Below are 13496 nucleotides of genomic sequence, written 5' to 3'. Positions count from 1 at the left end.
ACATGTATTTATGAAGAATTTTACTTGGTTCCGTACTAAATTTAAGGTAAGAGCATATTTTCAAAGTCTAGACCATTTAATCAAGTAGCATATATATGACACTCAGTCCTGGGATTTGGGGTTGAGCCTGAGATTGGCCCAGAAGAATCCAACTCAATTCTAGGAAGCTTTTCCTGGCTTAATCAGGTCAAATGTGTAGGCTGAACTGATTCCAACTCTTTTTGACCAGGAATGACCTGATGCTAATCTAAACATGCCAAAAATGCTCTAAACTGGGATGGAATCATTGCAATCTTAATTTAGAGCTTTGCCCTTAAGTCAGGGACAAAAATGGTGCTAAAGGGAACCAAGCACAGACTAATTATATTTTCTTTAAAGCTAAATTCCAAATATCTAAAAATTTTTCAACCTAATTTTTCCATTTCCAGAGTTCCAAATACATTCCACTCTCCAATTTCCCGGGACCATCCAGGCCATGGTACCTGCCTTACACCCTTCAATGCTTTGTAATATTCTGTGTTTTTGATGTCCTATTGTTTCTTATGGGTTATTACCTTTATAAACATACCCTGGGTTCCTTAAAGATCCAGATTATACTTCTACTGGTAAGTTTTAAGAAAAAGGCAAATACGTTTGAAACCAAATACCGCAACAACATATAAAGTTGTACAGTCCTAATTACAAAGGCACTAATTTATTCTGCATTTGAATGATGATAACTGAACACAACCACGCTAGCGCATAAGCATGCCATGAATACATGCTCAGTACTTTTTAGACCATTTCCAGGGACACATGTGAAATTTCACTGAGATCAGAGCTCTCTGGCCAAGTCCATACTAAAAACAACCTACAACACAAATGCTGAAGAAAACTTGCTTATTTGAGAACGAGGACGAATCATTTTTTATACAAAAAAAAAAACATACCTTTTCCCAAGAATAATCAATTAAATGACTATGGAAGCTCTTATTCCATTAAAAGTGGGGAGACAGAAGTATAGGAAAAAAGTAAGAATATTGCTGATAATTGGAGGAAACACATTAATTGAAAACTGTCTTCTCCGTAAAAACTGTGCTAAATTTGTAATTTTGGTAATTACAACATGCCAAAATCAGCTTATGTGATCTTCTGGATTTATTTTATATTAAATTCTTTGAGCCTGCAAATCTATCCCAGTAAGTATCGCGACCACTGAAAAAGGTTGTTTGGGGATGACTATCTTAATATTTATTAGAAAAAAAAATCATATAGTACAGTGGTATAACTTAAAACTGGCATTTCTCAGAGTCAAAAAAAATTTCCCAATTAGTTATTGCAGATTTCCTAAAAGCTTTAATGAATGATTGAAGGGGTGGTGGTGGTGGGGCGGGGAGACAAAGTAAGATCAAGGACTAAAATTAAGTCTCAGAACTTTCTAAATATTTACATTTTCATGATCAGAATTGTCCACTGATAACAGTTTTACATTTTTGTGGTCTTAATGAAGCACAGCATTCCTTTACAGTAAATTTTATTAAAATAAAAGTATAAGACTTAAGTAAGAGGAAAGTTCTATTTCATATGCCCAAATACAATGCCCTGATTTATTTTATGAAATGTAAGACAAGGACCATTTTCTATGAGAGAATGGAGACAGAGAAAAGAAAATAAGACCTCTGACCCAAAAAGTTTCTTCATGCCTGTATCTGTCATAATCCATCCCCAAAGAAGCAAAGTTCAGTTTCCATTTTCCCTACTTGGACTCATGATATTACACTGAACCCATTTAACTTGGGAATATATAAACATGAAAAAAAAAAAGGAATATATAAACATGAGTATTTACCTTCATGTCACACAATCCAAGTAAAGGACTCTAGAAGAAATGTTTATCGAATGTTTTATTTCCAATTAAAATATTGATTCTGCTAATAACTTAAAATTAAAAGTGACTAATGGGGGTTCTACGTGATATTTCGTTCAGCTAGCAAGTGGGAGGGCTGGAGCAGTGGGCTCATCTGAGTGGTCTATTAGAACAAGCACCATGAACTAGATGGATGAACAGAACCACGAAGTCACGAAGTGAGCATCCTAAGCAAGCACGCCCAGTATCCTAACTAAGCACACCCAGAAACGTGGGAGCAGTTAATAGTAAGAAAAGTCACAAGAGCATATTGCGCACCGAAGGCTGGCTGAGACCTCCAGATCCAGCATTTCACAACAATCACTGGAAGAAGGTCCTACTATCAGCCGCTGCAATGCAAAGAGGTCAATGCCAAGTCTGTAGGGCAGGTGTAGCACCAGGCCCTACTGACACCAAAGTCCATGATTACATCCGACCATTACGTAGTTTTCGCCCTTGCACTCCTCCAGAAGACAGCATACCCGTCTTCTCCTGACAAGGTCAGGCGGGGGGAATTGGACTCCTTCTTGCTTGCTTTGTGTTTTATTTAAAACAAAACCTGGTTTCTCAATTGGGCAACCAAAATTTCCCTCTCCTGGGAGGTGCGGCGGTTCACCGCCAATTCTGACCCAAGAGGCGCCGTGATGGCTTTTTTCCTCTGCGCAAACACCAAATCCTTGACGTAGGCCGCCAGTTTCCTGAGCACCAAGTCACTGCAGCTGCACATGCCTTCCCTTTCCATCAGCCTCGGGGCCAAACTCGGCGGTGACTTCACCAAGCCCTCGGGAACATGGGACCAGAGACGCTTCTTGAACAGGCTCTCGTTAAAAAAAAAAGAACCAAAAATATTTTCACGCTCTGCAATTTTGCTCTGCATAAAGTCTCCTCTACTTTCTTTCTCCTCTCAGTCAACACTTTCCAACAATGTCACTGAGGAATGAGGCGCCAGCTGGCCGGGTGGGGATGGGCAGGGGGCTAAGGGATCAGGACCCAAGTGGGCTGCAAGGATGGTCTCGGGGAGTGAACTGACCTTGTTCCAACCTCAGCTCTGCTACTTAGTTCTAAATGATCTTTAGCGAGTGACTTAACCCCCCCACTTTGCAGCTGCATCATCTGTAAAACAAGGATAATAAATCCTTTTCCTCACGGGCACTTTGAGGACTCCGTAAAATAAGGACTAGGACGTGCTGCACGCAGCCAGACATACAAGCAGGAGCGTGATCCATGGCAGCCTCTACGATTGAAGAACTACTTCTATTTCGGAATAAAACCATCCACAGTCACCTGTTTCCTTTCAGGTCTTAAAATACTTTTTGGAGTCAAAGTTAGGAGCCAGACTGCAGCCGAACCCATGTCTGCTACTGAGGAGCTGTGTGACCTGTGACCGAGAGGGGCTCTCCACTTCTGGGTGGGGGATGTAGTAAGAGCAGCACCCACCCCACGTGAGCTGTGAAGATTGAGTGGGCTGACGTAGGTAAAAACACCCAGAAAAGTACCTGGAATACAGAGATTTCCCTTGAGATTTTAGAATTTTCAAAAACCAATTTATTTCAACTTTTCTTTTTTTTAGCTTGAATTTAAATATAATCATAGCTAAGATCTTACTCAAGAATACTCCTTGGGCTTGTAATTAAGATAGTGGAATCCACTCAAGTGCAAAAAATGTGCTCTTTATGAGTCAGCATCCTCTTTTTCTCTGTAATTAACTACCATGCTTTAGAAGCCTTACTATCTAAGCCTAAATACGCTTGGTAGTAATTATTAGCAAAACAAACACCAGAAGGGTAAATTCCTAGTAACAGGGTGCATTTGAATGCAAACAGCTATAGTTCTTCAAGTCTGTTTTTCATTTAAAAACAATCCCTAGCCATTTATGCTTCAATCCGTCCCCAGTCTGTTAAAAACTGTATTGAAAAAAAAAAAAAAGTGAAACAATTACTTTGCTTCAATTCAGGGATTTCAGCCAACTCTCTAAATCCAGCATGAGTTTGGTTTGGCTCCTGGCTTGAAATAACCCTACCTTCTCTCTCCAGCGGAGCTTATTCTGGCCTCACGGGGGTTTCGTGAGAGCTCAAAAGTACCTGTGCCCCCCCAGCAACAAGAGGTGACACAATGAACGGAGTGAGGGCTGCAAAAACACGAAGGGATTTCTGTTTTGAACATGAAAAGGAGGTTTCTGTGCATGCATGACCCCAGCAATTTTTTTTTTTCTTAAATTTCTGGGCTGAGGTTACTCACTGGGAAAAAAAAAAATCAGAGAAAGAGAATCTCAGGGTTTATACTTTAGAGGAATTATGAAAGAGTACTCGAACTGTCTGCAAATGCCTTCTACGAACGAAGAGGAGGGTGTGCTTGCACAGCTTCCGTACGAAGAGGTCACCATCTTCAAAGGGACACAGAAAAGATGGCAAATAAAAACCAGTGGGATTTAAACTTTTATGTCTACGGCTAACATCTGAATAGAGTCTCTGAAGGTTTATCTGTTTATTGTATAGGGAGAGAGGATAGAACGTGAGAGACAGCCAGTGGGGGGCGGGGGGGCAGGGGGAGAGAAGCAGGCCCTGACCTGATGACCCCAAGATCAGGATCTGGGCTGACGTAGAGAGCCGGAGCCTGAACTGCCCGAGCCTGGGGTTTTAATAGCACTTTCAGAAACACGGCCTCAGAGTTACATACGGTTTACTATTTATTTGATGATTAAAAATAAGACACTGGGGAATCCCTGGGTGGCTCAGTGGTTTGGCACCTGCCTCGGGCCCAGGGCCTGATCCTGGAGACCTGGGATCCAGTCCCACATCGGGCTCCTGGCATGGAGCCTGCTTCTCCCTCTGCCTGTGTCTCTGCCTCTCTCTCTCTCTCTGTGTCTTTCATGAATAAATAAAATGTTAAAAAAATTTAAGTTAAATTAAAAAAATAAAAATAAGACAGTGACTGGTAAGCCTATTCAATTATAACTCAGGCATAAGGAACATATGCTAATGAAGGCAAGTGATACATACGGTGAGTCAACACCGTGGATATTATCAGATTCCAAGGAAAAACCCTCCGGGAAAGCTAATGCAGCAATTGCTTCGTAGATGCCTTTGGGACCTGTCAAGCCCTTACTCACTCCCGTCCGCCCTGGGGAGCAAGGATCATGCGCGACAAGAAGAGCAAGACTGCGTCCCTCTGTGTCGTCAGAGGACAGTGAGCAGATGTCAGTGCTGTTCCACTATGTGTGACAGAGTCACCGCGCGAGACGGGGTGGGAGGGTGGCTGCGACACCCTGGGGCGACAGGCTCCGTCCTCCTCCTTGCACCGGGATGCTCCTCTGCGCGCACAAGCGGCCGCGCGGAGCTGCCTGTGGTTCCGGGAGCGGACAGCGGGGTGGACGGGCTTTAGGGGGCAGGTAACGCCTGCGCCCCCAGAATGACCTGCTCCGCCTGCCAGCCCTAGGGCCCAGGCTCGGGGAGCCTCCTACAGCACCGCCAAGGTCCTCGCTCGAGTTCCCAATTCGTGTCTCTGACCTTTTAGAATTTGCGGCTCTAAGCAGGTGGGATTCTAGTGGATCCTGCAGCTCTGCAAAGTAGAGGGGCTTTCCCCTGCTTGCAGGTCCCTAGCTACGTGAGCTTGTTTTCCTGCGTTTCCTAGAGCCTTCCTCAGCTGCAGACTGGCTCTCGGTGCAGCCTGGCAAAGGGGATTCATCCTAGAAACACGTGTAGGATGGTTCAGAGCTGCAATTCCTACAACCGTTCTGGGTGACTCGCAGCACAAATGCCCGCCCTACGACTTGAGGAGCCACTTGAAGGGCCTACAGTGAACCGGAGAGACTGAACTTTTTCTTTTTCTTTTTTCTTTTTTCTTTTTTTGAGACTGAACTTTTTCGTTGGATTTAGCTTAATCACGGCCCTCGGCCCCGCAAGGTCACACTAGCATTGAGCAGACGCCTGACACGTGCCTCACCGGGTTCCTGCGGTTGTGTCTAAGGCCCAACAACACGGAGCTTCCAACGTGCCACGATTTTTAACAGAGGTAGCCCCTAATTTAGAAACACAATTACAAGCAGCTGTAGAATAGATTTCCCGAGAAGAAGCCTCCGTGGGGCAGACGCCGACGCTCTCCATTTGGTGACGTGTCGTGGTACTGCAAAGAAGGGCCTTTATATCCAGGAATAATTCCTAAAGCCTAACCCAGAGATCACGGGCATCCGTCTCCTGGGGGTGCTTGTTAAAAATGAACTGGGAACAGGGGCCCCTGGGGGGCTCAGCAGTTGGGCGCCTGCGTACGGCCCAGGGCGTGACCCCGGGGCCCGGGATCGAGTCCCACATGGGGCTCCCTGCATCGAGCCTGCTTCTCCCTCGGCCTGTGTCTCTCCTCCCTCTGGGTCTCTCATGGATACATTTAAAAAAGGGAAAAAAGAACTGGGACGCACCTTACGTTTCCTGCGTCAGTATCTCTGGAGATGGTGCTTTGAAAGCTGCATCTTAACAAACACCTGATGGCTCTGATGCAACACAGAGTTCGAGACCCAGGTTTCCCCAAGATCTAGAGACGCAGGCCTGCAGGCGGGGAGGGCGCGCAGAGCCGTGGGGCTGCCAGGCCGGGAGCCCCGCGCAGAGACAGCTGCTCTCCCCGTGAGCAAAGTGTATTCTCCTTGGAAACACGGGGCGCAGCACAGATGCCCCATTGCGGCTGGGGAACCAAGGACGCCCCCCACCCCCCACCCCCAGGTCCACGTGTGCCGTGGTTCCTGCGGCTCCTCCGAGGCCCGGGCCCCCACCTGACGAGCACCCAGCCCACCTGCCCCCGGGCCTGGACGCCCCGCCCCCCCGCCCGGCTCCTGTGGGGCCATGCTCTGCGTGGGGGCGGGACTAAAGCTCCAGGGTCTGGGGAGGGTGCCAGGGCCAGAGGGGACCCCCCTTCTCCCTCAGTAGGTGCCGCGGGGCGTGGCGCGACCACGTGGAGAGCGGGCGTCTCAGCAGCACACGAGGTCACCCCCACTGCCCGTCTCCTCTGAAGGCCGCGGGCCGTCACCCCGCACCCCGTGCCCCAGCGCTCGGCGCACCTGTTATCTCAGGGCCATGGAGGACGTGGCCCCCGCCGCGTGGAGCCCCTGCCAGGCCCAACTCAGGACGCATGCAACGGATGGAAGGCCCGCGAGCTCGGAGAGGAAGAAGCGGCCCTGGGGGACCGACGGTGCCCGAGGCCGGGGGAAGGGGGGCTGCCGCGGACCGAGGGGCTGCAGCGGGGCTGACCAGGAGCCTAGACCTTGCCGGCCGGGCCCACCATAGGGCCTTTTGGCTGCAGGACGAACGGAAGTCGGCGCCAGTCCCAAGCAGGGAGACCCACCCGCACCCCCAAGTGCTCCAGTGCGGACGCTGAGGCCCCAGCCTGGGGGTGCTGCTGGGCTGGCCCAGGCCCCCGCCTAGAGCCTAGGGAGGTCCCTGGGGATCCAAGGCCATGCCCAGGAGCCAGGGCTGTGCACACAGGCTGCCCTAGGCCCGGCCAAGCAGATGGCTCGGAGCCAGTGGGAGAGGAGGACACGCCTGTGGCCCTGTCGCACCGACCTGGTCCCGTGGCGGCGGCCGGAGCAGAGCAGTGCCCGCTAGTCCTACCCAGGGACCCCCGGCACCTGAGAGCCACTGTGCACGGGGCGGGAGGCAGGGGGCACCGCGTGCCTCTAGACAGGCGGGCGGTACTAACCAGCCCCCAGACAGCTGCCCGGGTGCCCCGGCCCAGCGGCCCTGCCCCCCCACTTCCTCGCCCCGCCCGTGCCGTCCTCATCTCCCCCAGGCACCCCCACAGTTCAGCCTTCCTCTCCGACTCCACCTCTGGGGTTACAAACAGTCTCTTACTGTGCCGAAGAGCAGTAAAACAAAACACCTACCCAGTAGAGTCTGGCCACCAAATTCAGTAAATCATGACAAGGGATGCAGAGAAAATGCGTTAAAATCCGGATGCGAAGTCTCATCCACGTATGCAATGACTACGGGATAAGAGGAGAAGCCAAGACCTGGTATTGCAAGAACCGCCTGGAACGCGGAATTGGAGTTTCACGTGGGAGCAGCACGGAAGTGGGCAGCCTTCCTTTGCTCCGCCGGAATAAGAGGATGCTGTGCATGGGGATCCCTGGGGGGCGCAGCGGTTGAGCACCTGCCTTCAGCCCAGGGCCTGATCCTGGGGTCCCGGGATGGAGTCCCGCGTCGGGCTCCCTGCATGGAGCCTCCTTCTCCCTCTGCCTGGGTCTCCGCCTCTCTCTCTCTCTCTCTGTCTCTCATGAATAAATAAAATCTTAAAAAAAAAAAATTGAGAGGACGCCGTGCAACAAGCAACCCATTCCTCTTGCCATGTCAACACGAGCTGACGTTTACTGGGGGCTTATTATGAGTCCCTGCTCTCGGGGCTTTGCACAGCTCATGACTTCATTCTTCGGTCGGGCTAAAGAAACCAACAGTCCCAATATTTTATATTTACTTACGAGATGAAAAAAATATTGCATGTTTCAGATTCACTCACAGCAGAAAAGCCGGCCGAAGCTGACCCTGTTAATTCTACCTCAAATCAACCGTCCGCAGGCCGTACGTAAGATACACTTTTTCATTAACAACCTTTTTTTTATTTGTTCACGTTTATGATGTGGCCACCTCATGATCCTTTATATCTAAAATACCCCGTGCCACTGCAATTGCTCTGAGCACCAGCGCCTGCCTGCAGTGGGGAAAAAAATCATCGGAAGCCAGTTTTCAAGAATTTTAAAGAATTAAAAAAATTTTGAAGAGTAAATAAAGCCGTGTTGTTTTGAAACATACTGTTTTTCCAAGTACGCCTAAGGAAGCATTTAGGCTGGCAGGTCAAAATGTCTTCAGTCATGTCTTAAAAATACTTTAGTGTAAAAATCACAGTGAGAAAAAAAATCTGGGTCAAAAGTGTTCACCTTAAAAACTGAGGGGTCATTTTCATCATCTCACTCATGTTTCCTTCGCATGTAACTAATCAAATGTTTCAGGTTACTGCTAGTTATGGGGGAAAAAAAAGTAAAAAATAGTAAATCTGGTAAAAGGAAGACAAGAAGAAATCTAAATGGGTCTCTAAAAGCATGAATAATGGGACACTCATTCACCCACTGAAAGATCACTCGAAGAGATTAACCTGAATACCAAGAAGTGTAAATATCCACTCAAAGTAACAGCAGGTCAGCATTCACGGACTCAGAAGTCGGTGTGGGCTAAAAATCTACGACACACAAAGCTATTTAGAGATGAAAGTGTGTGATAGGTTATACAGAAAACTAAAAATGCCCGTGGTAAAAAAAAAAAAAAAAATGCCTGTGGTTTTTCCCTAAATCCCAGTGATTTCACGAAAAACCATGACTACACCTCGGAGAAGACAGGTCACTGGAATGGTCAAATCCATCACAATTTTTTTTTTTTTCCCCACAGATTTTGAATTGAGGAAGACCCCAGGACATCATCCCAAGGAGATTGTGCTGTGAGCAAACGCTGGCCCTAGGAATCTGGCCTGGAGCCCGGATGGTGAGTAGAAAGCCTGCGAGATAGACCTGCGGGCTCTTCGGAGTATCCTGTTGATATTTTAAACAGTATCTTGGCTTCTGAAATCTAAACGCTAGGTCGCCTTACCACCTGCTGAGTCCGAGTCAATGGACTCTGTATCTGTAATTATTACTGTATGAGCTAGTACTCGATTTATCTGGAGTTTCCTCACGTGGCACAACCTCATTCTGGAGGGCTGGGTTGGGTAAAACGAAGTTATGTTAAATCGGTCATAGTTTTTAAAGGTCAAAAAAAAAATCATCCTCTTGTGGTTAATAATTAAAGAAGTTACAGTTCACCCGATCCATAGGGTACAATTGTTTTTCTAGAAGGATACTGACACCTGAAATGTCATTATTACTCCGACAGCATTGCTATGAATTTAGAATCGGATTTATTAATTTAAACACCCACCCGGCTCTCTATAAGAGCGGAAGTTGTAAGGTATTTAAATAGAGAACTGTGTTGCCTTAAGTTTGAAAATACTTCCATGAAAGGGAGGCCCGGGCGGGTAAGTCGGCTGAGCTTCTGACTCCTGGTTTCAGCGTGGGTCATGGTCCTGGGGTCACGGGATCCCCCCCCCCGCCGAGGTGGGCTGCATGCCCAGTGGAGGGGATTCACCCTTCCTCTGCTCTTCCCCCTGTTTGAGCGCACGTGCATGTGCGCTCGCTCTCAAATGAATAAATAAATCTTAAATAAATAAAAGAAACTCCCAAAACCTAAGCACGAAGGAACATGTTTCCACTAACCCGCTCTTCCTTTCAGGAGTATTCTCAGTTAATGACCTTTTACTGAAAGATCAAACAACATCTAGTCCCTTATTTGATAATCCACTGAGCTTAAAACATTCTGGCTCATCTCAACGAGTGAAATCAGAACTAGAGGACTGAGCTTATATCATTGACCCTTGAACAACATGGGTTTGAACCAAGCAGGTCCACTTATGCATTGATTTCTTTTTTTTTTAAAGTAGACGTACACTATCGAAAATGTACTCTCTTCTTTAGGATTTTCTTGACTTTTTTTTTTTCTCTAGGCTACTTCATTGCAAGAATGCCGCATACAACACCCATAACATGCAGAGTATGTGTTAGTCAACTGTCTATGTTATGCGCAACGCTTTCAATCAATACTAGGCTATTAGTTGTCAAGTTTTTGGGGACTTAAACATTGTACTTGCATTTTCAGCTGTGTGTGGGGGGGTCAGCACCCCAACCCCTATGTCACTCAAGGGTCAAATGTAGTGCAACGAACATCTTAGTAATTAAAAGAAACAACACATAGGCAAGTGCTTGACATGAGCACGAAGAAGAAATAATGGTCATTCTTCACAAAAACCCAACATCTTTCTCAAAGGAAGGCTCTAGATAGATGTTGATTGGTTCATTCGGAAATATGAACCGGCTTGAAGTAAAATGACTGGAATTTCTAAACTTCTAACACCAAAACCGTCCAACTAAAGGATGAGCCAGCCAGAAGAAAGCCTGTTTGATTTAGAGATGCTTTTATCAACCCTCCGCCTAACTTTTCTAAAGTCCGACCTCTGGTCTCCACCACCATTTCACATTAAATCAAATGCGTTTCCCATAATGTCCAAGAAAAGATAACCAGAGAACACTAAACGCCTGAGACAGAAAACCTCTTTCAACCAGAGTACTTCTAAATAACACCAATATTACCACTTTAATTACCTGATTTCAGGAGATGAAGAGATTTCATTTGTGTCTGCCCTTTTATTTCTTGGAAATGATGGACTAGCTGGAGGCATCTCACCACTTAAGCGGTCTGGGAAAATTCGGTCTTTATTCAAATTGATTTCTGAATAGGGACAGTTGGCAGCACTAAAGTATTAAAAGAAAAAGAAAAAAGAACATTTCCATTAGAACACACTTCTAACTAAAATGACAGGCTATGGAATATAAAATCCCAATTATTTAATTGAATGTTGTATCTATTTGCACGTATCTATCGCACGTGTGTGATCAAACGCACCCTATGGAGTGTCTTCTCTCTAGGGCATAAGCTAAGGATCTTCCGACAGAAAATGTGTCTCTGCATTAGATGTTCAGGTGTAGTGTGATGAACCCTCTGGGCCTGAACAACCAGTGCTGAAGGGCCCCCTCTGTGCAGGGGCAGGGCCTGTGCGGATGCGTCAGAATAATCAGCCCGAGAGAGAGAAATGCGCAGGACATCAGAGGAGGCTTGGTGGGGGTGCTGGGCAGAGAGGGAGGCGGGGCGGATGGAGCAGATCTCCTTCCCGAAGTGGTCTTCCGGCCTCAGGGTCCCCACTGGCCGGAACAGCTGGGCCCAGCCCAGGTCAAACGCACCCCCACCTGCACTGAATCCCACTTCTGACACGAAAGAGCCCAGAGGCCAACTTGGATCACGACTCCTCTGGCTCTCTTCCCTCCGGTCGGTGTCCTCTAGACCCCTGGTTGACTTCTGGGTCCTATTCGGGTCCCATTCGGGGATCACCCGTTATCCAAGCAAAGGAAATCTAGGTCGCTACTCGTTAAAGCAAAGTTGAGTCCGTATACTCCTCTGCCTCAGCCTCGGCTCTCCAGGCCGCGACAACAGTGGACCCCGCATCCCAGGCCTCCAGCACATAAAGAGCACCCCGCCCACCCGCCCACCTTGGCCCTGTGCTTTTAGGACGCTTCCTTCAATCGAAACGGCTGGGTCTTACAGAGACTGCACGATCTTTATTGTATCTCTGCACAACACGGAAGTCCGTGGCGTTTTGTCGGTGCGGATGTGAACGCATGCGACAGGGACCGACAAGAATAGACACTTCGGGAGCATTCGCTAAATATTGCGCTGGGTGCTTCCCAAGCAGTCACCCCTTAATCCGCAGGTTGCCTGTGGGCGCAGGATCCCTTGCGCCCCTCGCGGATCTTCCGTGGGCTGTTTGGTCATCAGCGTCCAGATTGGGTGGACGAGACCCAAGTGGGCCCGGCCAAGGGGAGGCAAAGGCAGCGGAGGAGGGCGGCGCGGGTAGGGGGGCAGGCCCGGGCCCCTGGACATGGTCCCCTGCGGCCTGCCCTCCGTCCCCAGGTCCCGGGGCTGCAGACACAGCTGTGAGCGGCCTTCCCATTGCCGGCCTGCCCCCGCGCCCCGCGGTGACCCTGTCTAGACCCAGACGCATCATCCCGTGACCCCCCAACAAGGGAGGAATGGAGCCCCCATGCTCCTGGAGCCTCTGCCTCCCGCTGCCAGCCTCTTACCCGGCCTGCGCCCTCTCCCCATCGGGCCTCCACACAAGCTCACCTACCCACATCATGTGATGGCAAGACGCAGCCAAAGCTAACTTCTCTGGGGGGGCTGTTGACACCCCGGTAACGCCACAACCCACACGTCCCCGTGGCCTGTAAACCCTGGCTTTACGATCACTGGGGAGCCGCCCACATGCCTGCCCTGAGGGTTGTCACACGCGACAAAAGCCGTGTCCCGCCCTCAGCCGACCCATGGCCACTCGGGGCACCAGCAGCTCGCAGGCCTTGCAACAGGAGCGCCGCAGCTGGAAGCCCTGGGGCCTGAGGGCTGCGGGCACGGCAGTCTGCCTGCTTGTGCCTAAGTTCAGGACAGAAACTTCTTGGGGGTTCCCCCCCCCCAACCTTAGGTGGTGCAGGGAAGGCAGGGCCGCGGGTACAACACGGCAGATGGGCTGGAGGTGCTCCATGCTCTCGGCGCTGGAGGGGCCCGTGGGGAGGCTGCGGCCGGTGGCCAGCTCGCCTCGGGCCGGCACCCCCTCCTCCTCTGCACCCAGACACCCAGGGGGTGTGCTAGCGCCGCCAGGGCAGGTAACCAGCCAGCTCCCGACCCAGGCAGCCACCAAGACCAGGGGGCGGCAGGAAGGCACGGACTGCGAGCAACAGCACGTGGACAGACGGCTGACGGCCCCGGGAGGCCCGACAGCCGCTCCAACGTGTTCTGCGGCTCCGTCCCCGCACAGCACAGCCGGGCACAGCCTGCGACAGTCCGTCCCGCGCCCTCATGGCGAGGACGGCAATAGCGGCGGGTCTGCGGCCTGAGCGTGTTCCACCACGTGGGCAGGGCCCCGGGCCGGCACGCGCTTCCCGGAC

At 49.6% G+C, this 13496-nt stretch overlaps 1 protein-coding gene across 7 annotated transcripts in view; it reads right to left on the bottom strand.

Moving 5' to 3' along the window:
• L3MBTL3 (L3MBTL histone methyl-lysine binding protein 3) overlaps positions 1-13496 on the bottom strand; it is a 120867-nt gene that overhangs the window by 18240 nt on the left and 89131 nt on the right. For all 7 annotated transcript variants that reach the window (XM_077902767.1, XM_077902816.1, XM_077902788.1 and 4 more), the window contains one exon: positions 11106-11255. In XM_077902767.1, the coding sequence (XP_077758893.1) occupies positions 11106-11255 (150 nt within the window). The remainder of the gene's footprint in view (positions 1-11105; positions 11256-13496) is intronic.

The sequence above is a fragment of the Canis aureus genome, chromosome 1, assembly GCF_053574225.1.
Source record: "Canis aureus isolate CA01 chromosome 1, VMU_Caureus_v.1.0, whole genome shotgun sequence".
Classification (NCBI taxonomy): Eukaryota; Metazoa; Chordata; class Mammalia; order Carnivora; family Canidae; genus Canis; species Canis aureus.
This window is presented reverse-complemented; position numbering and strand designations above follow the sequence as displayed.